A 27,234-nucleotide genomic window follows, 5' to 3' on the forward strand; every position below is an offset into this window, starting at 1 on the left:
GACATTGTCCCAGGCTCTCTAGGCCTGAGAGGCTATCCAGACCCACCACGTGGTGGCCTCTCCCTCCCCCATCAGTCTGGGCATCTTTCCTGATGCCCGGGTCTTAATTTCTGCCCGTATCGTGAGGGACCAGATGCTCCAGGAACTTCCCCAGGAAAGGTACATGGGGGGTGATCTGTTTGAGACCTTGCATGTCTGAGAATGGCTCTCAATTTCACATCCCGCCAAAGTCCCAACTTTGAAATCATCTGCCCTCCATTTTGAAAGCCCTGCCCTGTTCGTGGCCTTTTAGCTTCTGCTGTTCTGAAGTCTGACTCCATTCCGATTCCCAGTCTCTCCCTCCTTTTAAGTAAACTCTCTTTCCGCCTCCTCTCTGGAAGCTTTAACTCATTTCTTTACCCCTGCTGGTTTGAAATTTCATGATGCTGTGTCTTGGTATAGGTACTTCTTTTTTCCTGTCCCCCCCGCCCCTTTCTTTTTGTTTTGTGCTGGGCATCAGCCTGTGAACTCATGCCCTTCACTTGCTCTCCGGATTCTTCTCCTGTCTTCCTTGCCCTTCCTCTCTGGGCTCGTAGGATCCAGAGACTGAATCTCCTGGACTGACGCCCACACACCCTCCCATTCTTCCTTCCTCCCTCCCTCCTTCCTTCCTACTTAGCTTCCTTCCTCCCTCCCTCCTTCCTTCCTACTTAGCTTCCTTCCTCCCTCCCTCCTTCCTTCCTACTTAGCTTCCTTCCTTCCTCCTTCCTTCTTCCTTTCTTCCTTCTTTAAATCAATTTCTGTCTTTGCCTTTTGGGTTTACTTTCCAGGAGATATGCTCAGTTTTGTCTTCTTTTTATTTTTTAAAAAATTTTACGTATTTATTTGACGGAGAGAGAAAAAGTGCACAAGTAGGGGGAGGGGCAGAGGGAGAGGCAGACTCCCCACTGAGCAGGGAGCCCGATGTGGGGCTCGATCCCAGGACCCTGGGATCATGACGTGAGCTGAAGGCAGACGCTTAACTGACTGAGTCACCCAGGTGTCCCTCAATGTTATCTTCCAGTGCATGTGTGTATATGGATATATATGTGTATGTGGTTGCACAGTTTTACTTTCCCAGAACTCTTGGTCTTGGAATACCCCTTTTCAATCTTTAGAGCCTCTTGCTCTTACTTCATGGTTGCAGTATCCTTTGCTCCCTTTTTTGCTTTCTCAGACTTTCTTTTTTTCTGTTTGCATTTTCTCTATCTTTCATAATAGTTTCCTCAAATGCCCGGTTTTCTTTGGCTGCATATTTCATAGGAAGACCCTAAGAAGCTAGGTCCGGAGGTCTGTACGTGCGGATGGGAGTCGGAGACGGGTGGGCTTCTCCATAGTGAAATGGAAGTGGCAAACTGAAAGCTTCAGGGTCTGCAGATCTTTTCTCTAAGGAGAAATCCTCCTTCTCTGCGTGGCTGGGTGCACATGAGAAAAACCCTGCTGCCAACATTCTGGAAGCCAAGCAGGAGTGCAGGAGGGCTCATTAGTCCACCTAGAGGCTTTTACTTAATCTCTCTTTTTGGAACCCATCTTCCATGAGCAAGTACTCTTCTTGCGAGGGCAAGTATCTGGGATTTCTGTATATTAACTTTCAGACAAACTGGCAGCCTCATCTTCAGAGGTAACCGGTGCCTTCGAGCCAGAGTCCCCACGCTCCCATTTCATTTGAAAGTGAGTTTTCCAAGAAGCGCAATAATTAAAAATAGAGGCATTCATCAAAAGAAGCCTTTAAATATAGCCATGAAGTCTTTATGGAAGCAAAAGAAAGCCAATAAAGGAATGTTGACAGGATCACAAAAGCCACACAGTGTGGCTATAAATATCACTCCAAAGCTTCTTGAGGTTACCTGCTTGTTTATCGAAGGCCTTAGCCAGCACCTTTTTATTGCTTGGCTTTTAAAACCTGTGGCTTAGTCTCAGTATTCTCTGCAGTTTTAGACTCTCCTGAAAAGAATGCAACTTGAAAATTCGCATTGTTTTCCTGGAGTGGCCCTAAATAGTGTTAAGGGTTTTTTTTTTTTTAAATAATCAATTACAAGATTTATTTTATTTATTTTATTTTTTTCTATTATAATTGCCTTTTATTTTTTTATTTTTTTGAGATCAATTTATTTTTTTTATTTTTTTATTGTTATGTTAATCACCATACATCATTAGTTTTTGATGTAGTGTTCCATGATTCATTGTTTGTGCATAACACCCAGTGCTCCACGCAGAACGTGCCCTCTTTAATACCCATCACCAGGCTAACCCTTCTCCCGACCCCCCTCCCCTCTAGAAACCTCAGTTTGTTTTTCGGAGTCCATCGTCTCTCATGGTTCGTCTCCCCCTCCGACTTACTTGCCTTCATTCTTCCCTACCTGCTATCTTCTTCTTTTTTTTTTTTTCTTAACATATATTGCATTATTTGTTTCAGAAGTACTGATCTGTGATTCAACAGTCTTGCACAATTCACAGCGCTCACCATAGCACATACCCTCCCCAATGTCTATCACCCAGCCACCCAGGCCCTCCCACCCCCACTCCAGCAACCCTCAGTTTGTTTCCTGAGATTAAGAATTCCTCATATCAGCGAGGTCATATGATACATGTCTTTCTCTGATTGACTTATTTCACTCAGCATAACACCCTCCAGTTCCATCCATGTCGTTGCAAAAGGCAAGATCTCATTCCTTTTGATGGCTGCATAATATTCCATTGTGTATATATACCACATCTTCTTTATCCATTCATCTGTCGATGGACATCTTGGCTCTTTCCACAGTTTGGCTATTGTGGACATTGCTGCTATAAACATTGGGGTGCACGTACCCCTTCGGGTCCCTACATTTGTACCTTTGGGGTAAATACCCAGTAGTGCAGTTGCTGGATCGCATGGTAGCTCTATTTTCAACTGTTTGAGGAACCTCCATACTGTTTTCCAGAGTGGTCGCACCAGCTTGCATTCCCACCAAACAAGATTTATTTTAAAAAAGCTTCATGATCGGGGCTCCTGGGTGGCTCAGTTGGTTGGGCGTCTGACTCTTGGTTTCGGCTCAGGTCATGATCTCACGGGTTATGGGATCGAGCCCTGTGTCTGGCTCCTTGCTCAGCAGGGAGTCTGCTTGAAAGATTCTCTTGCCTCTGTCCCTCCCCCACCCCACTCCCGCCCGAGGAAATAAATAAATCTTAAAAAAAAAAAAAGCTTCATGATCCTTAGCAACTCGGGACGTTCTCTCTCCTCTCCCTCCTGGAACTGACACCAGCAACCGGTCACAGTGTCTGGGTGTCTGCTGTTGGGTTGGTAGTGAGGGCTCTTTGCAAATGAGGCGACACAGGCTCGGGAGCGGCCAGGAGAACAGGGCGGCAAGGAGGCTCGGGAGGCGTGCAGCAGTTTAGATTTCCAAAGCAGGACAATTATCCAGAGTAGAAGGAAGAGCGATCCACTTGAGGTATCTGGAGTGTGAAGAGGCAGGTTGCTGAGACTTGCCATTTTTCTCCCAAACTTTGTCCTTGGTCTGACGTCTGCGAGCGTGCCTGAGGCAAGAGATGCAGACAAGCATGGGAGGAAGAGGAGAAGCATCCAGAAGCTCCAGATCTGGTCCTGCTATTGTGAATTCACTCGTGAAAATGAAATTATTCCCAAATTTCACCTGAGGAGAGTCACCCGAATTATCAGTATTCCTCAGAAAATAGGTGAACCGGTAATTATATTTTTGTTTTTCTCCTTCTGTGTAGTTTCCATGGGCATTCATAAGAACAGCAACAGTCTTATCCTTGCAAAGGGGCCAAAGTAAGAGAAATTAGAGTGCCGGTCTCTGGGCAGCTTTGTGCCACTGTTTGGGAGGCACCAGGCCCAAAAGCACGCCACCCAGCATCGCTCTCCCCGGGTTCTTCTTTAAAAGGACACCTTAGAGCCTAGCTGATGCCTCCTTGGAGTCATGAGCCGTTGTCAGTGACCTCTCCCCACAGCTGCACCCAAACATGCATCACCTTGAACAGAGTGTGTGCAAAGTAGCTCTCTGGAGGAGAAATCCACAGGCATCGTAGCAAGGCGGCCCCTCTTGGACTGGAACTTACTCTCTGAGAGGCGGGTCAGCACGGGCAAGGAGTGCAGGCTCTGGAGCAGACCACCTGGGACTAATCCTGGCTCTCTCACTCAAACGTGGTATGGATCCCTAGCACCGGCTGCCCCACTTGCCAGGCCCAGAGCAAAATGGAAACACGGGCCCCTTGCTCAAAAATGAAGAATTTCAAGATGACAATAGATAGAGCTTTAAAGCAGGAAGGGGCCCTTGTAAGCACAGGGCGACTGCACAGGCCACATGCCCATGGAGCTGACTGTGCCTCGGTGTCCCCATCTGTACGACAGGGGTCCCACAGGACCTACCTCGTGGGGCCGTGAGGGATATGCGAGTTAACAAACATAAAGCCCTTACACCAGCATTTAGCCAGAGCTCAAGACATTATCATCACACGCCCACATAGCCTCGACTTCAAGTCACACCATCTTGAACATACCGTCCAAATTTGGCGAAAATCCAGCCAGCTAGTTCTCTGTGATTATGGTGACAGACAAACCCAGTTTTATAAATATGATTAACAACAATATGGCCAAGGGTGATATGCTTTTTAAATCCTGGGATTTTATCAGTGAATAAACTCTGATGACTGAAGACTCAGTCTCATCCAAAAGCCCGAGGAGCACCATATTGTGCTTCACTTTTGAGGATAAGCTAAAAAAAATGTTAAGCACATCCTTATGTACCATGGACATGGAGAAATACACGCGTTGTCTGATGAGTCAAGAGAAACTGGAAATAACCAAAAGTTTAAAACAGATGATAATACCAGATATGCCTCCTGACCGTGCAAAAAAAACCACAGCTTAGTTCACAGGCAAGGATCTTAGTCCAGCCAATATACTCGACCAAGCACAAATCTTTGAAAGCTGGGATCCATGATTAAGGAGCTGAGGAAGGGGACGCCATGTCTTGGAGAGGACGTGTGAATCAAGCCAGCAACAGCCTTCTCTTTCATTATAGTTTCCTGCCTTAGGAAGGGGAGGTGACTTGGGGCACCTGGCTGGCTCAGTGGGTACAGCAGGCGACTCTTGATCTCAAGGTCATGAGTTCAAGCCCCACGCTGGGTGTGGAGCCTACTTAAAAAAAAGAAAACAAAGATAAAAAAGGAAGAGGAGGTGACCTGGTTGCATCGGGCGAGTGTTTTGATCGAAGAAGCAAGTAACATCACAGAATTCAGAAGACAAGTATGGGCAAAAATCTCAAAAGGGTATTATTTATCAGGTGTTACTTCTTTCAGGTAAGATTTCTAAGACGGATGTCAAAGTCAAAACAGGTACCCAAAGCATAGAAAAAAAAAATGAAGAAAGCAAGTTGTGTGGATGGGAATAAGGTGTATTTGACCTCAAAACTCATGCCCTTCTCAAGGCCTGTGGCGGTCCCGGTTGCAAGGCCCGGCTCTGCCACATGCTAGCTGGGGGTCCAGCACATCCCTCTCTGAGGCTTGTGCCAATGTGGGGTTCTCCCCTCTGGCTGGTTGCCAATGAATGATAGCTGCTCTTAAGGTGGGGACTGCTGTTTGGTACTGGGTCTCAAAGGTAGGTCTCCATGTGCACCGTGTCTCTACTAGTTATGAGTCGCAAAGTCTCAAGCAGATGACTTAATTTTTCTACATCTTTTTTTTAAAAGATTTTTATTTATTTATTTATTTATTTGAGACAGAGAGAATGAGAGAGAGAGAGAGCACATGAGAGGGAAGAGGGTCAGAGGGAGAAGCAGACTCTCCGCCGAGCAGGGAGCCTGATGCGGGACTTGATCCAGGGACTCCTGGATCATGACCTGAGCCGAAGGCAGTCGCTTAACCAACTGAGCCACCCAGGCGCCCAATTTTTCTACATCTTGATTCTTAACCCGCACAATAGAGATGATAATGCCTCCTTTGCAGAGCTAGCAGAGATCTGGCCGGGATAGCGTATGCCTGGCTCCTAACGGGCATCAACAAGTGGGTTTTGACTGCATCCCTAATTTCATAATCTGCAAACCAGGCCGGAAAGAGTGACTGTATTGTGTTGTGAGGATGGGAAATCAAAGAACCTGCACTGGCTGTAAGAAATCAATGCACTGAATGCTTATTATTTTAAAGGAATAATAAATGATATTATATTCAAACAACGGTGGATAAATTTGTTCCACAGATCCCAGAGCACCTACTGTCATCCTACGCGTTCTCTACATCCACTGAAGATCATTTTAAGACTGAAAAGTGACACTTAAAAAAAAAGATTTTATTTATTTATTTGTCAGAGACAGAGAAAGAAAGAGAGAGAGAGAGAGAGAGAGAGAGCACAAGCAGGGGGAGCAGCAGAGGGAGAGGGAGAAGCAGGCTCCCCACAGAGCAGGGAGCCTGACGCGGGGCTCGATCCCAGGACCCTGGGATCATGACCTGAGCTGAAGGCAGATGCTTAACCGACTGAGCTACCCAGGTGTCCCTGAAAACGACACTTTCATAAATTATTTGCCACCAAATGTGCCTTATCTAATTGAATAATGGGCTCAGAACACACGCAGAAACACTATGAAACAGGATTATCCCAAACACACAAATGAGGAACATGTTATAAGATGATTTTAACTAACCTACAACGAGTATCACGAAGCATCTAGAACAGTGTGTTATAATCACTCCATCAAGGTTATTTCTGGTGTAGATGACTAAGGAACTGGTTTATATTATTTCAAATGCTGTGCATTTGTGTTAAGGACCAAACTGGAAATAAGGCACAGGATCTGATGGTCTTCTGAGTCAATTCAGAATGTAATTCAAACTGGAGAAAAGAATGAGGTATTACTGATGGTTACAGAATTTCTGGTGCCATACTGAGGTGCATGAAGATCCTGCTTGATTCTCTAAGCGCTGGGGGAAATCTGGTGACGCAGCAATCAACCACAATCCAAACTAACCTGTTGCAGTGCTGCTGGAACAGAAATAAAATTTGACCTTATTCTATGCACTTAACTATTCAATGAAATATATATATATTTTTTAAGATTTTATTTATTTATTCATGAGAGAGAGAGAGAGAGGCAGAGGGAGAAGCAGGCTCCCACGGAGCAGGGAGCCCGATGCGGGACTCGATTCCAGGACCCCGGGATCACGACCTGAGCTGAAGGCAGATGCTTAACCATCTGAGCCACCCAGGCGCCCTCAATGAAATATATTTGTAAATACAACTCGATCTTCTCACATTTGGTCTTGGTGGTTTATTTAAAAAACAGTCTCTTTATATTTTTGTTTTGAATAGACCTTTTATTACTTGTGTTTGTTTTATCTAGGCAATGTATTCCGTGTTCTACTTCAGTTTCTGCCTCCTAGTTCTCAGAAAAATTAAAAAATGACTTTGCTTTGTTGAGGGGAGTAGGTACACCTCTCTCCATGTAAGTCAGGCCAACGAACTAAATGCTGGAGACACTCTAAGTCCTCCGAGCTACAGGCCCTTTATACTTGCTTTTACCATCTTATAAACAGGTAATGGATGAGTTTTTATGTTGACTTTATGAAGGGCCCTTGCCCAGTCACCGCAGACGCATGCGAACCTAATGCATAAGTCAAATGCAGTCTACAGTTTATGCCCAGTGGGAAATAGACATTTTTTTTAATTGCCCATTCGTCAGATTGAGTAAGCGGGCAGGCAGAGCGATAACACAGCCCCATCTATGGACACGTGTCCCAAGAGCAGGAAGGATCGCAGACTCTCTTTCTTTTCTTTCTTTTCTTCCTTCCTTCCTTCCTTCTTCCCTCCCTCCCTCCCTCCCTCCCTTCCTTCTTTCTCTTTCTTTCTTTCTTTCTTTCTTTCTTTCTTTCTTTCTTTCTTTCTTTCTTTCTTTCTTTCTTTCTTTTTTCCCTTCTTTCTTTCTTTTTCTTTCTTTCTCTTTCTTTCTTTCTCTCTCTCTCTCTTTCTTCCTTCCTTCCTTTCTTTCTTTTTTCTTTCTTTCTTTCTTTCTTTCTTTCTTTTCTTTCTTTCTTTCTTTCTCTCTCTCTCTTTCTTTCTTCCTCTTTCTTGCTTTCTTTCTTTTTCTTTTTCTTTCTTTCTTTCTCTTTCTTTCTTTCTCTCTCTTTCTTTCTTTCTTCCTTTCTTTCTTTCTTTCTCTCTCTCTTTCTTTCTTTCTTTCCTTCCTTCCTTCCTTTCTTTCTCTCTCTCTTTCTTTCTTCCTCTTTCTTTCTTTCCTTTCTTTCTTTCTTTCTTTCTTTCTTTCTTTCTTTCTTTCTCTCTCTCTCTCTTTCTTTCTTTCTTCCTTTCTTGCTTTCTTTTTCTTTCTTTCTTTCTTTCTTTCTCTTTCTTTCTTTCTCTCTCTCTCTTTCTTTCTTTCTTCCTCTTTCTTTCTTTCTTTCTTTCTTTCTTTCTTTCTTTCTTTCTTCCTCTTTCTTTTTTTTTTAAGATTTTATTTATTTGACAGAGACAGACACAGCGAGAGAGGGAACACAAGCAGGGGGAGTGGGAGAGTGGCTCAGACTCTTTCTTGAACCACTAACACCAGGTCTCTATTTTGAAGAGAAATTCTTTCGTTATTTCAGCATGCAGCGATATATACAGCCTCTTGGGGGGGGCACACTAGGAAAAATCCTGAATGAATAAGTATATTTTTTCCACTAGTAGAAAATTATTTCTGCAATCATTCTTACATTCTGGAAAAGAATAAACTATATTGATTTTACATCCCAATTGTAGCATCTTCAAATACGGGTAGTGAGCACGTAAATTTGTATTTGGGGATCCTCCCCCCAAACCAATCCTCAATTGCCAGAATGATAAAAGTGAAAGGCCAGAATCAAGTCCACGAATAAGGACAGATCTTAGGAACGGGAAAACGTGTTCCTTTCATTCACCTGCTCACCTGACTCCTCAAAGCGGCAGCTGAGTCCCCGACCGGCAGGCAAACAGCTCTGGAACCCGTGCGGCCTCCCGGGACTCTAGTGTTGTATACTCGTTTTTTTTTTTTTTTTTAAAGAATCTGACTGCTAGTGAATAAGTCTCATGAGATTGTACTATCTTTTATCCAAATATCACCATGATCTCTGACGGCTTTGGGTATGTTTGTTTGTGTGTGTGTGTGTGGTTTTTTTTTGTAACTTTCTTTTTTAAGATATTATTTTATTTACTTATTTGACAGAGAGAGAAAGAGAGAGAGAGAGAGCACAAGCAGGGGGAGCAGCAGAGGGAGAGGGAGAAGCAGGCTCCCTGCTGAGCAGAGAGCCCATGCAGGGCTCTATCCCAGGACCCTGGGATCGTGACCTGAGCTGAAGGCAGACGCTTAACCGACTGAGCCCCCCAGGTGCCCCAAGGGCTTCGGGTATGTTAAATGTGCTCTCCAGGCTACATGTAATATTTATCATTTACTGGGTTAGACCCAGCGGTCTGCTCCATAATTTGAATAGTATAAAGTAATATTTAATATGGTGTGACCACCAAATTTTATGAAAGAGAGACCTTTAAAAATGACATCCTCCTGACAGCCAGACTCTGTAAACTGAAGACAGGGGCCTGATTATCACATCGGCGGAGTGCTCAGGCTTAAGTCTGTCATGTGTCCGTGGCTACGGCTGTGTACGCGCGCACAGCGAAGGGCAAGCAAAGCACGCCCCAGCACAGTTGAACTGTCTCGGCGTGGCAGAACTGTGTGCGAAGTTTTTCTTCCCTTTATGCTTTTCTTTTTATAATCAGGGGAATGTTATTATTTAAAAATTTTTGAATTGTGGTAAAATAACATAAAATTTGCCTTCTTGACCACTTTTAAGTACACGGGTCAGTCGTGTTAGGTACACGCACATGGCTGTGCGGCCACCAATCTCCAGGATCCCTCATCCCAGAGGGATGCTATTTTTTTTTTAAGATTTTATTTATTTATTTGACAGAGAGAGAGAGAGAGAGCACAGCAGGCAGAGGGAGAAGCAGACTCCCCGCTGACCAAGGAGCCCGATGCGGGGCTTGATCCCAGGACCCCAGGATTGTGACCTGAGCCGAAGGCAGATGCTCAATGGACTGACCTACCCAGGCGCCTAGGAATGCTATTTTTAAAAGAGATAATAAAAGACTTCTCCAGATGCACCTAATTTTAAAAATTAAATGCAAAAGACGGCCAATGGAACGGCATAATCAGACTAACCCAAGATAATTGAATAGCCTTCCCAATTTGTGGATGAACACATGGTAAGCAATGGGCTTTTAATCTGCTTTTGATACAATGCGAGAAGAGGAACTCGTTGGCCGAGGTGAAGCGATCATACTGGAATTTTCTCTGTGTAGTTCCTTAGAGAGTTGTTCCTAAACCGCCTCTAACCATGCTCATGATGTGCAGATGACCTTCCTACTCAGGACTCCACCCGACGGTGCCCTAGGGTTCCGTGCTCAGCCTCAGAAATAGCAGGAAGACAGCACACCGCCTCCCTGAAGCGGGTGGAGCACTGCGGGGGAGTTTGGGTAGTCACTCATTAACAGGTTACACACTGCAGTCTCAGACACCTGCCGGAGGAGGCTTGTTCTAAACTTTTCCACCATTCCAGTGGCTCATTTCTATGGAGTCATTAAGCAACACTATTAATACTGGTGTTAGGGTCTGTGTTGCTGTTGTACCAACACTTCACCAGCCCAAGTTAATGCTTTTCTGAGTGCGGAGGGTTAGAGGACAATCCTGGTTCTGAGCTGAAGGAATTCCCATCTAAATGCAAATCAAGACAAGCCCGTCTAGAATGCATGAGCAGGTACAGTAGTTTTTCCACCATCTAACGTTCAGTCCCCCAAATGCATTTTCATACAGCTGTACTGGTAAGAAGTGTCCCTCATTAGAATGAAATTCTCCTTGCTTTCTCTGCTGCATGAGCAGCTATAGAGGTAAAGGTGTTCAGAGTCTTGATTTCTTTGATTTAATTCATGGCCCGTAAAAGGGACAAAGAGAATCATTTTTGAACCTCTGCTTCTCTGCCCCAGGCTTACATATCCAGGCCCCTGAAATCAAAGAATGTGTGGCACAAATGGAGTTAACTTTCATCCCAAGATCTACTTCCCCTCCCAGTTTAAGGACACTGTCATCCAACATTTCATGCCAGAAACTAGAGAGTCACCTCGAGCCCTCCTCCCACACACCATGTCCCTGGGTCTCACCCAGGCCAGCCGATTTTATCTGCTATATGCCTTCATAATTAACCCCTTCCTCTAAGTCTTCACTCCTGTGGCCTTAATTTGGTCCTTTGTTGTGTCTCACTGGACTACCGTTGTCCTTTCTTTATGGGTCTGCTTGCTTAGTCTTCTGGAGGCTTCCTCTGGCCTCTAGCCTGTCCCTGGAGTAATCCTTCTATTAAAATGTATGGCTGTGGGGGCGCCTGGGTGGCTCAGTCGGTGAAGCGTCCAGCTCTTGGTTTCGGCTCAGGTCACGATCTCAGGGTCAGGAGATGGAGCTCCGTGCTCAGTGTGGAGTCTGCTTCAGAGATTCTCTCCCTCTCCCTCTGCTCCTCCCGCAGCTCGTGCTCTCTCTCTTTCTCATATAAATAAATAAAATCTTTGGGGAAAAAAATGCTCAGCTGACCAATTCATTCCTCGAAACTGCTGCCAGGGTAGGCAATGAAGACTTCATAAGGCCCATTTGTACCATTTACATCAAATTTACATCCTTTCCTCATTCAAGGAGAGTAAGGGGATGAATAAGGGCCCTTCCACCTTCAATTTATATTACCCCTAATCTCCTCAATGCAGTCCCAAAGCGGACTGTATGACATCATAATGCTCAGAGGGTAAAGACAGTGCAGATCCCCTAGTCCCAACTCTACAGGATTACTGATCCGTTTGCCAACTTTATGGGCAGCCCGACTTCGGGGCCTCTGGTGGGCAGGCCCAATGACTAACTTCCCTTGCGCTCTCCCATGGGACTGGCACTGAGCCTTCAGTGGGGCAGGGCTCTGCCACTGGCCTTTTGCCTTTCTGGGGACTAGTCTCACCCTGGCACTTTGCGTGGGATGTCCTATTAATTAATGAGATGCAGGAAAGGGAGGCTCTGGCACAAATTAGTCAGGAGCTGGCAAGTTTTTTTCCTGAAAAAAAGGCCAGACGATAAATTGCAGGCCATCTGGTCTCTGTTGCAAGTACTCACCTCTGCTTCCCCGTGAAAGCAGCCAGAGACGAGGCATAAACAAATGGGTGTGGCTGTGTATTAAGAAAACTTGAATTACAGAAAGAGATGACGGGCCAGCTTTGGCCCCGGGGCCTGCCCCTGAATCAGGCATATGTGCGCTAAGACACTGTGTCCGCGTGCAACGGGTGGGCCGAGAAGCCTGGACTTCTCTAGAGGCCGTAGGAAATCACACCACGAACATGGGCTTTGGAGCCCCGTTTCCTTGGTTCAAGACTCGACTTCAGTGTTTGCTAGGAACGGAGCTTCGGGAAGCCTACACACACATGCTCTCCTTTGATCCTCACGTAAAGCCTGCATCTTTGGAGGACAGAGGAGTGGGTAGAGAGGGTGGGAGGTTCGGGAACTTTTACCTCCCTCTATCAGCATGTTCACATGCTCAGGCCAGGCCCATCTTTGAGAGAAATGCCCTCTGGCTCCCTGCCAGCCCTGGCCCTCACTCATGGCTCCTCTTCACTCCAAACTTCATGACAAAGCTGTCTCCGTCTACCCTTTGTCACCGCGCACTCACCTAGTGGCCCCTGGAAGGCTGGCTTCTGCCCTGAGCTTATAGACAGCCATGATCAAGATGGTTTCTTCAACAGGAGATACATTTAGTCAAGGCCTGTTGCCCAGTTAGGTGGCATCCTTGACAAGGCCGGCCAAGGGAAGGAAACAGCGAACTGCCACGTAGTCCTCCTCCCAGCAGAGGCGTTATCTGTACATCATCCTGAGAAACTCCAGTGAGCATCCCAACTCCATGGGACCCCAATATTTTAACCATTGCCTTGTCCAGTGTTGTTCCTTTTGGGTAGAAAAGTTCAAGATGAATCCTGAAGTGCCTGCTGTCGTGATGGCACATTTCACCAACAGAAGGGTTGGCTCTATCCACCGAGACAGCCAAATAACTCATTCTGGGAAATTTAACATTTGTGCCCCCGTGATCACAGTGATACCAAGTGCGTATCCCACATCTGTTAGGCTGTGGTCCATGAGGGAAGAGGTGGAGGCACCCCTCAGCTGCTTTAGCCCTGGGTCCCAGCTCCACAGGACCTGCTCTTGCTGAGACTCTTGAGGCAGAAATGCTCTCAACTGTCCCTGAACACTCAGTACCTAGCCTGCTGTCAGGCAAATGATGGCATCTTAGGAAACCACCACTGAATGAGTCATTTCCCGCATGGGTCCCTGGGGAGGTGACAGAGGTAGTCCATTTGTCAAATTAAAGAAAAATCGAGGTAAAAAGATTCAACATCCTTTCCTAGAGCTCAGCTACCTTGGGGAACAGAATAAATAAGAATCCCACAGACCCAGGCCAGTGCTCAGAAAAAAACAGGCCAAGTGCTCAGCCAAGTACATCTCTCTTATTTGGGCTCTGCCTTCTCTCTGCTCATGAAGTCACGATCCTACCAGTGCAGGGACCCAGGAAGGATGCCAATTATAATACCTTCTTTTGACAGCCGGGAGAGTAGATATTCCCTGCCTGCCTCTTCAACACACTGGCAACACTTGTGTAAGCAACAACTCTCGTGATAACCAATCCTGTTGTGAATCAGTTCTCGCTGGCACTCCTTACTCCTCGACCCAATGCGAATCTTTCCCAAACTATTTTTAAAATATCTAATCTGTTGTGAGTAATGGACTATGGAACTGTTAGTTTGCCATTTCTGGGCAGATGGTCTTAACACCAAGATCTTATTATGTTGTAATTTGATATTTAAAATGGTAGATGGGAATAAAAGAACAAAATAGAGCCTCTAAAATCTTATCTACTCCTTAAGATCAAGTGATTTGAAATATTTTTAGATTTTTAGAGTGCTTTCCTATCTTAAAGAATAAAAAAGGTTAATTATTCTAAATAACAATCTTGAAAGACTGGTTGGTGACTTCCTTCCAAATATTCATACTAGGAAAACCAGGGATCTTAAAGATTGACTCAGTGGCAAGACAGTCAATTTTTAAAAAGAACCCCTTACTTCTGAGTTTATTATCTCCCCACATATATGATAAAACAGGTACTAGATATCTTTCGATATATAACAGATCACCCCAAAACTCAGTGGCTTAAGAGAATAATAGTAATTTATTATCTGTGATGCACTGAATTGTGTCCCCCCACCTCCAAATTCATAGGCTGAAGCCCTTAACCCCCAGTGTGAGTGTATTAGGGGATGGGGCCTTTAAGGAAGTAACTAAGGTTAAGTGAGATCATAGGGTGGGGCCCTAATCCAATAGGACTTGTGTCCTCATAAGAGGAGGAAGAGACACCAGGGATGCGTGCGCACAGAGGAAAGACCACGTGAGGACACAGCAGGAAGTTGGCATCTGCAGCGGAGGAGGCCTCTGGATCCTGTCAACACCCTGATCCTGGGCTTCTGGCCTCCAAACTGTTAGAAATGTATTTTTTTCCTTTTTTTAAAAAATATTTTCTTATTTATTTATGAGAGAGAGAGAGCATGAGCAGGAGGAGTGGCAGAGAGAGAGGGAGAAGCAGACTCCCCACTTAGCAGGGAGACCCACATGGGGCTCGATCCCAGGATCCCGGGATCATGACCTGAGCCGAAGGCAGATGCTTAACCGACTAAGCCACCCACGTCCCCTGAGAAATGAATTTCTGTTAAGTCCTTTAGTCTGTGGCATTTCGTTGTAGTAGCCATAGCAGAACAATACATTATTTCTTATGGTTTCTGTGGGTCAGGAATTCATGAGCAGTTCAGATGGGTGGTCCTGGATCTCTGGTATTGGCTGGGGCTACAGTCTCATCTGAAGACTTGACTGGGGCTAGAGGATTCACGTCCATGGTGGCTCACTCCCACCGGCGGGGAGTTGGTGATGGGTGTTGGCTGGGGCCTTAGTTCCTCTCTCCCTGGGCCTAATAAAACCTTTTTCATTCATCCCCAACCAACCATCCTGAACCCTTTTCTTCAGTTTAGTTACATTTTAAATATATCATAAGAAGAAATATGATACCCCTTGTTTTCACCTATCAGAATTTTGGGATCATAAATTGAAAAAAAAGTAGAGACTATAAGCCCATGGTTAGAGGATGTAATGTACCACTCAGATCCCCTTTCAGAAGTGAAGGATTTCCCCCCTGCTATTGGGAATCTGCCAAGTGATGGCCTTCAACTATTAGCCAGCACTGCAGTTGGCTGAGGAGAGTTGCCTTGGCCACGGTTAACCCCCTTCCAGGAGAGCTGCCATCTAATGAGTGGTTGATGCAAGGGTAGAAGGGCCTGGCTCCTTTGCCCCAACTTGGGACAAGTCTGGGGAGCTGCCCCCGTTTTAGTGCTCCCTGGGGGTCTGCCGAGGACCTGGTCGAGACAGCACTGCCTCGCAGCTTCTCCCTCAGACCTGCCTCCCTCCTTCCTTTCTCGCTCAGGCATTGATCCTCAGAACGCTTCCTAATGAACACCCTGCACATTAGTTTCTGGCTAGAATCTGCTTCTCCGGAAACACAAACTGCAGCAGCCTCCTTTTCAGGGAATTACTCTCAAAAGAATTAACCGTCTAAATTAGACTCCTCACGCAGAGATAAATGAACCTCTCGACTCCAGTATGCTGTGTTCCATGGCAGGCCCAGCTGTTGAAATCAAGAGATAAGGCGTGTGGGAGATCTGAAAATTGGCCCACACTCTTCACCTCTTCCTGTATCCAGGCTCTCTGCAGTGGGACTTTGTCACTTCTGCTTCATTCTGTTTGCTGAAGCAAGGAAAAAACCCAACCCGGCTTCAAGGGGAGAGGGAACAGATTCTATCTCAGGTAGGAGTTAGGGTACCAGTTCTGAGCCTAGGCCTCAGGAAGACTTGCCTCCTGGAATCGTGCCACTGTCATAAGAACAAGTCTGGGACAGCCTCTGCTAGGGGAGGAGAGACCACACGGAACAGAGGTGAGACATTCCAGCTGAGGCCGCTCGGGCCCGACCAGCCGCCAAGTAACCTCGTAAGTGACCACAGACGTGTGAGTAAGCACGGCCAAGACTAGAAGAATGCCCAACCTGAACTGACAGCCTGCAGGATTGAGAGCTAAAGAAACGGTTGCTGTCTTGAGTTTTGGGGAGGTTTGTTATGTGGCAATAGAAGAACGGGGACGATACAGGAACCAACCAGGCAAGAGAAGACGAGGGACCGGGCCTCAGCTGATGCCTCGCATTCCCTGTCACTGGCTCAGGGGCCGCTGCTGATGGCTCAAACCTGCCAACTTCTTCCAGGATTGTCCTCAGGTGATCCCAGCTGGAGGTGCATTTCCCTCTGCCTGGGGCATCCCCAAACGAACGGCTGCTTGGTGTGAAGGTAAAAAGGCCAGCCTCCTTGCCTCCAGGCAGGGCAAATTCTGGCACAGTTTACACTCCAGAGCTCTCCCGTCATCAGGCTGAGGCTACATCTCATCCCAAACCACATACTCGCCTTCCTTCTTTCCTCCCCTTGCACCTACAGGTTTATTCTGAGCACTGTGTAGTCAATCGACAAACTTGCAGCCCAAACCCCATCTCAGACTCTGCTTCTAGGGACTCTGACCCAAGACGTAGGTCAAGAGTGAAATTCCTGGAAGAAAAAGGGGAGGAACAGGGGAATGAGTGTTGTGGAAAGGGAACCGGAAAAGCACTGAGGCTTCGAATACCTTCATGTCAAGTCTTCAGTGCAGCAGAAGATGATTCTTCCATTGGCCCAAGACAAACACCTGCCACCACCCAAGAAATCCCACCCGTTTCCTTGACAAGAGCAGAACGTAAGGCTCGCCTATTCCCTTCTGTCTTTTACTGCTTCCTTCCTACTAACTGTGTCCAGATTAGTATTTAAACCTATTCCCAATTAAAGGGAAAAACCATCACCTCCATTCTAACAGCGACAGCCCCATCTCCTCCCCCTCAAAGTCAGGATTCTTGAGAGATCTCCACTTCTTCACTCTTCACCATTCAGCCCACATTCCATGGCTTCTGCAAGTGACCACAGTATTCCTGCCAATGTCATCGGGGCCAACCTCAGTCCTTACATTGCAGGCCACCCGACTGCATTTGACGTCACTGGTCACTCCCTCCGAATGCGTGAGACACAGTGAAACACATTCCTTTTGATTCCATGATACTGTGTTTGCCTGCTTTTCTGCCTAATCTCAAGGCAATCCAGAATCCTTTTCCTTTGTTTGTGCCTGAAATGTCCACGTTTTTCTGGCTCTCTTCTCACCTACCATATATTTTTCTAGATTATTTCATCTACGACCATGGCATAAATTACCATTCACATCCTAATGATTTTCAATCTTAATTTCTAGCTCCAGATGCAGATATCCAACTGCCCTTTGGATACCTCCTCTTGAATGTCCCACGGCACCTTGTTATACCACCACCACCTGAACACACACACACACACACACACACACACACGCTCACATGCATGCATGCGCACATCCATAGCCTGCTCCCCTTCCTGCCCTGTTCCCTATCCCAGCAAATGCAACTACCATTCATCTAGTTTCCTAAGGCAAAACTTCTGGAATCATCCTTGATTCTTCTTTTTCCCCCTCAACCCATCAATCACTGCATTCCAAATTCCTTTCAATTCAACCTCTTAAGTAGTTCTTAACTTCTTAACATTGGTCCACTCTGTTCCACCGTCAGCTACCACCAGGCCCAGATAATTTCACACAGTGTCCCGTCTGAGCTCCCGTCTTACTCAAATCCAGTCTTGTTTTCATATCCATCCAGAACAGAGCATCCAGAAATGCAAAGCTGATTATTGCTCTCTGCTGAAAAAAAGTCCACTTCCTTCCTCTGGGATTGGCTCTTCCATGCACTCAGACTGGACTGGGTGTTTCCTCCCATCATAACAACCCAGGTTCCATCTAACTCTGTTGTAATTATTTACCTGCCTGCATCCCCCAGAGAGACAAATCTCCCTCCTTTGTTCAGCTAGTTATTAGCTATTTCTTGAAGCCCTCCCATGCATAATGCACCACTAATCAAGTAGTGAAAAGGACAAACATGTCTCTTCCTCATACGTTTGTCACCCACTCGCCCTTTCTGAGCACAGTTTATGACACACAGAAGTTGCTTAGTAAGTCTTTGCTGAGTAAATAAATGATAAAATGAGTACTTTCTACCAAAGACAAACTAATTACCCTTATCCCCATTCCAATTTTAGAATAAGACTCATGGGAACATACTTTATAAAAGTGATCTTCGGGGTCAATGTTTACAGAAAGTGTCTTTTTGTTCCAAAGGGCAGAGACAAATTATATCTAAATATTTTCAGGCTGACAAAAGTCTTTAAGCAATCACATTTCTCCAGTGAAGATTATGCTGGTAGCCAAATTTATGAAACCAGCCAAGCTCTTAAGGAACTTAAGACAATCAACATAGTCCAGTGATAAAGAAGTGCACTTCGCAGGAACTTGAAATGACCACCAGCCCTGCTGCAAAGCAGGACAGACCCAGCCCAATAATGGCTGCAGAGGCCATGACAGGGGCCTCCCGGGGATGCCTCCGGTGATAAAGCTGACCAATGGGGGGCGCCTGGGTGCCTCAGTCAGTTGGGCGTCTGCCTTCAGCTCAGGTCATGATCCCAGGGTCCTGGGATCGAGCCCCGCATCGGGCTCCCCGCTCCGCGGAGAGCCTGCTTCTCCCGCTCCCTGCCGCTCTGTCTACTTGTGCTCTCTCTATCTCTCTGTCAGATAAATAAATAAAATCTTTTAAATAAAAAGAAGAAACGCTGACCAGTGGGATCAAGCCTGTCTAATGTCAGGGAGCCAGTGGGGACATTGTCTTCCGATTTTGAAATGTATCATTGCATAACATAAGTGGGGAGCTTCTGGTGATCACCCAGATTTTCTGAAGCTCAAACTATATAAACATTGTAGTCTTGCCTGGATCACTCTTTCAAAAAATTGTAGTAAAATATACATAATATAAAATTTACCATTTTAACCATTTTTTAAAAGTATGATTCAGTGGTATTGAGTACATTCACACTGTTGTGCCATCATGACCCCCATCATCTACGGAACTTTTCCATCTTCCCAAACTGGAACTCTTCTCCATTGAACAACGACTCTTCAGTCCTCCCCGTCCAGCCTCTGACACCCACCCTTCTATGTTCTGTGTCTATGAATCTGACTACTCTGGAAACCTCAGACACGTGGAATCACACAGGATTTGTCCTTGTATGACTAGCTTATTTCACTCAGCATAATGTCCCCAAGGATCATCCATGTTGTAGCAGGTGTCAGGATGTCCTTCCTTCCTAAGGCTGAGTAAGATCCCATTGTACAGAATGACCACATCTTGATCCTCCCCTCGGGACATGCGGATGGTTGCCCAAATGTCACTGAAACGCCACACTCACTGTCAGCCGTATGTGTGGGACTGCAGGCCCTGACCAGGCACTCGGCATATCCATCACTCAGTGTGGGATATGGCTGAGGGTACTTCCACTCTGGCCCCAGAACCACCTCAGAAATCCCGGCAGGACTCCGGCTTGTTGGCCTCAGCCATGGGCTTCTGAACTGTGTGAGGTTTAAACAGCTAAGAATACCACTTCCCAGTCATTATTTTAGAGGCAAAAAACTGACACTGGACCGACAGCACTCTCTGGATTCTCTTTTATTTAACCTGGGAAAGGCCAGCAGCAAACTTCTGCAATCATGGACAAGTCTTGTGTCTGTCAGCATCACTTCCAGTGATCTAAACCCCAAATAACTGTTTTCTCTTCAAATCGGTGTCTCTTGCTAAACGGGGTTATTCTATCAACTATCACTAATAAATAATGAGAAGAAGCCAGTCTCTTGAGACTTTTATATCTCCTTTATCCTTGGGAGCCTCTCTGTTGGTCACCTCCCTCTTCGGTCCTCTCCTCTGCTCCTGGCCCCCACAGGCTCCTTCTGTCCCAGACTGCCTTGCCCATAGGCTTCTGGGCAGGTTTGGCACAAGGCTGGAGGGTTTCTATCCCTCTGCCCCAAAGGGCGTCTCTGGCCAGGGGCTGCTTCTCTTCTGTGGCTCCAGCTCCTACCGGGCAGACACATCAGGTTCTACTCCCATCGGATGGGCTCTGGTAACCCCACCACCTCCCATTGCCCCTCTAGCCCCAGAGGAGTAGTGGCTTCCGGCTTTTGACAATCTGGGTCGCCTCACAGTTAGCTTTTCGGATTCTTTTTTTGTTCCTTTATCTCTATAACCAAGTTTCTTTGTGAAGTGCCCAGGAGAGCCTTTCTAGATCTTCTCTCATTCCCACCCAGGAACGTGGATGACCTTCCTCCAAGGCCCATAGCTCTCCGGGGCCGAGCCCTGTCCTGCTCCTCATCTGGACCGTTCCTCTGCTTCCGGGTCTTCCTGTCTCCAGTCTACCTCCTGGTCTGCTGCCGCGCCCCTGACCCTCAGACACGGCCCACAGCCCGGCTCCTTCTCTATGCTGCACGTCACCCTCATTCCCACCCAAGTCGGGGCGACTTTTCTTCTCTGGAAGGCTTTCCCTTCACCTCTCCCCTCAGTCAAGGCCCACCACTTATGCAAGGCCCAGCTTACTGGGCTGCACCGGGGCCTTCGCAGCCCTTATCAGACCACAGCGTTTCCCTTCCCCACCTCCTCTGGAGCGGACTCTCCACCCCCACCCAACCTCCTTTCCGCTCTGACTTAACTCTTTCATCCCGAGTGTTACTCTGTTCCCAGTAAGACGGGAAGCCCTAGAAGGCAGAAACGACACCTTGCATTTGATCCCTCAGCCCCTCAAACAACACTGTGAAGTCTACATCTCATAAAGCAATCGCTGAATGAACAAGGAGAATAGCGATGGCATGTTCTCTGCATGACAAACACACCTTCTTTCTCTCCAAAGATAACAATGCTTATGGTTGGACAGTGTCCCCCAGAAAGCCACGGTGAGGTGTTAGGCTCTGATGCCTGTGAACGTGACCTTGTTTGGAAATACAAACTGTGGATGTGATCAAGTGAAGACGAGGTCCCACTGGAGCAGGGTGGGCCCTACTCCAACATGAGTGGTGTCCTTGGAAGAAGAGGACATCGTGAGGACAGAAGCAGAGATCGGCGTGATGCTCCACAAGCCAAGGAGCAGCCGGGGCTCCCAAGAAGCTGGAAGAACCAGGGAAGGCTCCTCCCTGCCCTAGAGACTTTGCAGGGAGCATGGTCCTGCCCAAACCAGGACTTCAGACCTCCAGCCTCCAGAGCTACGAGGCAATAGCTTCTGGTTCTTTTAAGCCCCCCAGTTCATGCCGCTTAGTTCCAGCAACCCCAGGGGACCACTACAGCCACCGGACCCCACAGTCCCATCCACATAGATGGACTTCAGGGACACGGTTCTTACGTCCTCGCTGGGCACAGGGAGAACACTGAGGACCCACGCTCCTCGTCGGAACCAGGCAGGGATGGAGAGCGTCTCCACGCTTCAGGCCCACTGTGCGGCTGCGGAGCACGTGGGTCCCGTTGCTCAGGGGCCTTCTTCCATCCGCACGCACTGACCCTCAGCCTCTGCGGGGGCTCACACGCCTGGCTCGCCTCACCGCTGCACTCCGAGAGCCTCACCTTTTCAAGAATGCTTCCGAGCGCAAATGATGGCAAACTGGAAATCTTAAAACTCCAAAATAAAACTTCAATTTAAAAAAACCTTGTATGGTGACTAACATAACATAATAAAATAAAACAAACAACAAAAAACAACCCCCCCCCTTTTCTTTTTGCTTCGCCTATCACTTCTTTCTCTAGGCTCCCAATCCAGATAAATTCAAATAAAGCTTTTTATGACTGACTACTTAAAAGAGGCTGAGGCAACACACACTTTCTGGTCAGGTTCCAGGCGTTACCACTTTCTGTTTAGTTGCCATTTGCCTGCTGCGCCCTCTGTGTTTCTTTCTCAGCCCGGGACTCATGATAAAATACACCCAACACGTCAGGGGTGCCCAGCTTCGGCTTCAGCGCCCCCCTCCCGATGCCTGGAGGCCCGGCCCACAGGACGAGGCCAGACTTACGGTTCTGGGGGAAGCATAGTGTGTCGGTGATGCTGCTGGAGGCCTGGCCACGCTCTGGAAGGAGGACGGGCAGTACCTCTGGCCTGTGTCCGGAGGGGAAGACGAGGCATAGATGCGATTTTCCAGTCGCTCAGGCTCGTGCTTGTAGGATTCAAGAGGAAAGGTGTGCTGCTTGGCCACCTGGGTGGGTGTGGACGGAGAGGAAGAGAGGCCTGAAGCTGCGGAGGAGACCACAGAGCGCTGTTAGAAGTCTGGCTGAGGCAGAGGAAGGCCGAGAATGCACTTCTGCTTCTTAGTACCGAAAATCTCAAACGGCAAGAATTGGCATTATTAAATTCTGAATGCTGGGGACAAGTTTTTATTTATTTCTTTATTTCTTTATTTCTTTATTTCTGCATTGCATCCCCCAAATAGCTGTGTTGAACTCTTAACCCCCGGCACCTGTGAAGATTTGGGAATAGGGTCTTTGCAGATGTCATCAAGTTAAAATGAGGTCACGCTGGAGTCGGCCTGGCTCTTAACCCAACGAGACCAGTGTCCTTTTGAGAGGAGAAGACATGGAAACCTAGACGCACACTCAGAGGAGAAGCCATGTCACTGGGAGCCAGAGACCGAAGTGATACATCTATGGGCCAAGGAGCGCCGAGCGTAGCCGGCGACCATCGGAAGCCAGCGGTGAGGAAGGACGCTTTCCAGGGTGTCAGAGGGAGGACGGCCCGGCTGACATCTTGGTTTCAGACCTCTAGCCTCTTAACTGGGAGAAGAAACTTCCGTTGTTTTATGCCACCCAGTGTGAGGTACTTTGTTATGGCAGCTCTAGAAACCTCATAGAGTCCAGGGGCTGGATTTGTTTTCCAAGAGAAGCAGAATCTGGATTCAGGTCTGGGGTCTCACATTTCTGGATAACTCAGTAAACTTTTTATTTTAAATTTGATATTTAAAATTTTTAAACCATGGGAGTCAAAGCAAAGACGTCAGTACCAAGGGCTACCTCTTTGCCACTCGCCGCTTCTGACCCAGACAAAGATGCAGAGCCATAAGCCTGGACCTCCTTTGCAGTGCTACTCCGTCCCGAATTCCAGAGCCCTCTCCTCACAGTCTACAGTCCCTGTACACATGTGTGTTCCCTTCTCTGCTTCCATCTTTGCTCCCTGGAAGAACCACCTATTCCTCGGGAATCAATTCAACCAACCCCTTTCTTCCGACCCTCCAGCCCTGGACTCGCGAGCACATCTCACCCATATGAGGTCACAACACGCTATTTAACATTGAAACCAAATGCAAAAGTATGTAAGTCTCCTGTCCCCAGCAAAATCCCCCATCTGCCTTTGGGGCAGGCGTTCTGGGTTGGCCTTTTGGGTCCCCACAGCAGCCAGTGCTGCCCTGGTGGGGGGAGGGTACCTGGAAGACACTCGCCACCCAACAGGCAAGGTGAGAGAAGGGAGCACGGAAGGGTGTGGGGCTCAAGCTCCGCTGGCGTCTTCTCTCCCTCCCCATGCCCAGAGAGTGTTCGGGGTATGTACTTCCCTGGTGGGAACTCTGGAAGGAACCAATCAAAGGAGGAGGATCATCTTCTAGGGAACCTCCTTTCCCACGAAGCCATCCCAAGTGGGATGACCTCTGGGAGGCAGGTTTAGGTGAAAGCAGGAGATAGAACACTCGATCACCCATGGTTTGGTGGGTCTCAAAACTTAAGATACCAAAGGCCTCCAAAAGGAAAGCCCCCAACTCTTTTAGAAACAAAAGTTTTCCCCCAAAGGTCTTGAGAAGCAAAGCCCGTTCTGAGGTGGGGCTTGGGGTGGGGAAGGAGAGGGAGGGTCAAGGGCAGCAGACCTGGGGGTTTCCGGCTGTTGGGGGAGGGGTGGTCCGGCAGGCAGGGTGATGGAGGAACTGCCTGGCCCAAGTCTGGGCCCTTCTTTAGTGTCACGGCTTCAATGCTCCCCAGGGACGCCCACAGAGCGGTGAGGAATGGGGATGCCTGCCAAGGCTCAGAGGGGGCGTGCCTGGGCCTTTCAGAGGGGTCTGCTGGGAGGCAGAAGAGGGAAGCCCATGTGCTACTCTGTTTGTGGAGCCCAGCACCCCGTGGGCCTCGGGCCCCCAGGGGTGGTGGCTCGTCTTTCCAGGGTTCTTCCAGCGAGAGTCCTCAGCTGGCCTGCCAGCCTCGCTCCTCACAGAGCAGCCCAGAACACGCTGGTTCTCACGTCACAGGCTAACAGGGAATTTATGTCCTGTGCTCCCAACGCTCGCCCCAACCACGGGACACAGACGCCCCCTGGGTGCTTCCAGGGGCGAGTGCTAGAGACCCGACAGACGGGTGAAACAGAGAGGGACGGGGGGGCATTTGGACTTCAAGCTTGTGCCACCAACCACGTTCTAACAGCCTGTGAGAGCCCCTCGGGCGAAGCCCCTGTGGGGGCTTGGCTCTCCATGTTAAGGAGGGGCAGCCCTCAGTGCTGACGTGCCCGCGTCTGTCCAAACACAGGGCACAGTCCAAACCGGCCCCCCCCATCTTGCCTGTGACTCTACTCCCAGACCCAGCTCAGACTCTGGCTCCAACCACACCCCCAGAGCTGTTTTCAGAAGCTGGGACAAAAATGCCTCTGTGGAGGCATTCTGGCAACTTCTACCAAAACTGCAAAGGCATATGCTCCTTGACCCAACAGTCTGCTTCTGGGATTTCCTTCCGTAGATGCAGTTGCATGGTTGCTGAAGGCGAGTGTGTGGGGTCATTCGTTACAGTGGTGCTTGTAAAAGCAGAGACTGGAGACGCAGATGCTCGTCGGCAGGAAGGGGCTAACACGGCGACGGCACATCCACGCCGACGGCCATGGCTCCCTGACGGGCGCGACAGGCTGCCTCCTCCTTCTTACCTCTGAGACCTAGCGGGAAGTGAAAAGGCACCCCCCAGAGCCATCTGTACAGAATGACCCCACTCACAGTCTCAGAAAGGGGCATAAGAACGTACATATGAGCATTCAGCCCGTCTGCACGTGCCCAGAGTATCTCAGGAAGGATGCGGAGGCACCGCTGGAGACAGGAAGGGGGGGCAAGGACAACGGTCATCGTCCACCCTTTCCTATTTTACAACTTTCATATCGTGTGGATGCCTTGGCAACTCAGAAAATTACTTTCTTCAGCCCCTGTTCAGCTTTTGAGCCAAGAGGCTGGCTGACGCCGTATAGACGTGCCTCCTGCCTCTTGCCCTGATCCCAGCTGCCCCCCACCCAGCTCTGGGGAGGTCTGTCTCCCCCTCACCCCTACTCTCCCCCCCCGCCCCCGCCCGGATGGAAGCACTCCGAAGGCAGGGCCTGGTCTGTCTCTCTCTCTACGAGAGGCTGTCCCATTTACAACATTCTTCAGGGATGAAGCCCGATTGTCACTGTGTAAGGGACATTCAAAGCTGGCGGACCTCCTTGCAAGCTCTTTGGGTATAGAATATTCCTTCCTAAGTGTACATAATTTAAGAGAACATGACTAAGCAGCTGCCCCCTAAGAGGGCTCTTTAAAGCCCAAACGGTGGCTTCTGCTTCTCCTGTGGCTCATCCTCTGTGGGCCATCCTCTGCGTCCTGGAATGGTCTGAACCCGGGGCTCCGGAGGCAAGAAGGATGGTGCAGGACATGGCACAGCCCTGGACACAAGCTTGCTGAACCGTCTGGGGTGAGGAGAAGCTAAGCGGGCTTCCTGCCTGGTAGGGGTAGCGACTGGCTTCTAGCGGAACAGAAGGATTCTCCACGTCCCTAGGAAAGCTCCCCTCAGTGAAGTCCCTCCAAGCTCAAAAATGCTTCCATCTTTCCACCTGGCCTTCCCGCCTCCTCTCTGCCCCCACCCAGGAGTGGGTGGTCTCGTTGGGGAAAACAGGATGATGCTCTGGACTCTAGAGCGGGAGGGAACAGGTAAAATGATGTGAGGATTAGCAATATGTGCAGTTGAAGGAACAGGGAAAGAACCTTCCTAGGGCCAAAAATATGTCCCCTCTTTTCCCTGATACATGAACCATCGTTAAGAGGGGTAGAGTCTTGCAATAGCGACATCTTTTTTTGCATAATGCCTTACTGTTTACAAAGTGCTCCTACACACTCTTGCCCCATTTGCTCCCTGAGGCCATGCCCTGGGGGCAGCTTTATTTTCCCACTTTGTAGGGGGAGACACGAGTGACCCGAGAAGCTGCTGGTCCCTGGTCCTTTAGTGAGTAAACAATGGCAGAGGGCACACCTGTAACCAGCGTCCTGACTCCAAATCCTAAACACTTCTGCCAGCATTGAAGAGGGAGTTTGCAGGGAGATCACCAAGACTTAAAACAACATTTTGGGTGTGTGAAGGTGGGATTTCACAGGCCAGCGGGCAGGAGAGCTTAGAAGGCACTGGGTGCAGAAGGGAAGGGAGAGGTGGGCAGGAGGCTTGAAAGGGGGACAGGAGGAGAAGGTGGGCTTGGAGCTCTGTGGGCTTCCTCCCCTGGCGTGGGCTTCCTTGTCAGCCAGCAAGAGCGGAAACGTGCTCAGCAGAGGGGAGACTTTTACTCACATTTATGATGTTTTACCAGGGAAAGGGGGGCTGTCTTATGAAAGAAAGCGGGAGGGTTAAGAATGACACTCCTAAATCTTTTTCTTCTTTTGATTATTGGTGTCACAATTCTTAAATGAAAAGGGGAATGGGGCAGTGCAATCCCCCATTACTTTGAAATAGACCAATTTATTTCCTAATCACGGGGCCAAGTGCCAAGCCGCAAGCTTTCAGGAAGACCAGGGTCTGCTCATCAGCTGCCAGGGGCCAAGCGTTTGCAGGCGTGGAGGAGGGGGTGTGTTCCATGAATCGACGAATCCCACCCTTCAGTCTGGTTGGGGAAAGTGAGGCAAAAACAACACCCAAACCCAAACCCACCATACCATACTCAGGGAGCACGGGGAGTTAAATGCGTGGAACACTAGAGCAGGAGGCGATCGGAGAAGGGGTGGGAAAGCTCAGTAGAGACACCGGAAAAGAGCTGGGACTGCACTTTGGAAAACAAAACAAATCTGCCCCCCAACTAAGGCGACCTTCCGAAGGGCCCAGACAAGACCGGGCTGTGGCAACAGTACCCAGAGCAGACAG

The 27,234-nt window shown here is 48.2% G+C and overlaps 1 protein-coding gene across 4 annotated transcripts in view; it reads right to left on the reverse strand.

The window, feature by feature from the left end:
- PRKAG2 (protein kinase AMP-activated non-catalytic subunit gamma 2) overlaps window positions 1-27,234 on the reverse strand; it is a 254,073-nt gene that overhangs the window by 73,730 nt on the left and 153,109 nt on the right. For all 4 annotated transcript variants that reach the window (XM_088018514.1, XM_088018513.1, XM_028089209.2 and 1 more), the window contains exon 4: window positions 22,146-22,363. In XM_088018514.1, the coding sequence (XP_087874640.1) occupies window positions 22,146-22,363 (218 nt within the window). The remainder of the gene's footprint in view (window positions 1-22,145; window positions 22,364-27,234) is intronic.

Source organism: Eumetopias jubatus, unplaced genomic scaffold, assembly GCF_037043125.1.
Source record: "Eumetopias jubatus isolate StellerSeaLion01/CBP00866 unplaced genomic scaffold, mEumJub1_p1.0 scaffold_14, whole genome shotgun sequence".
Classification (NCBI taxonomy): Eukaryota; Metazoa; Chordata; class Mammalia; order Carnivora; family Otariidae; genus Eumetopias; species Eumetopias jubatus.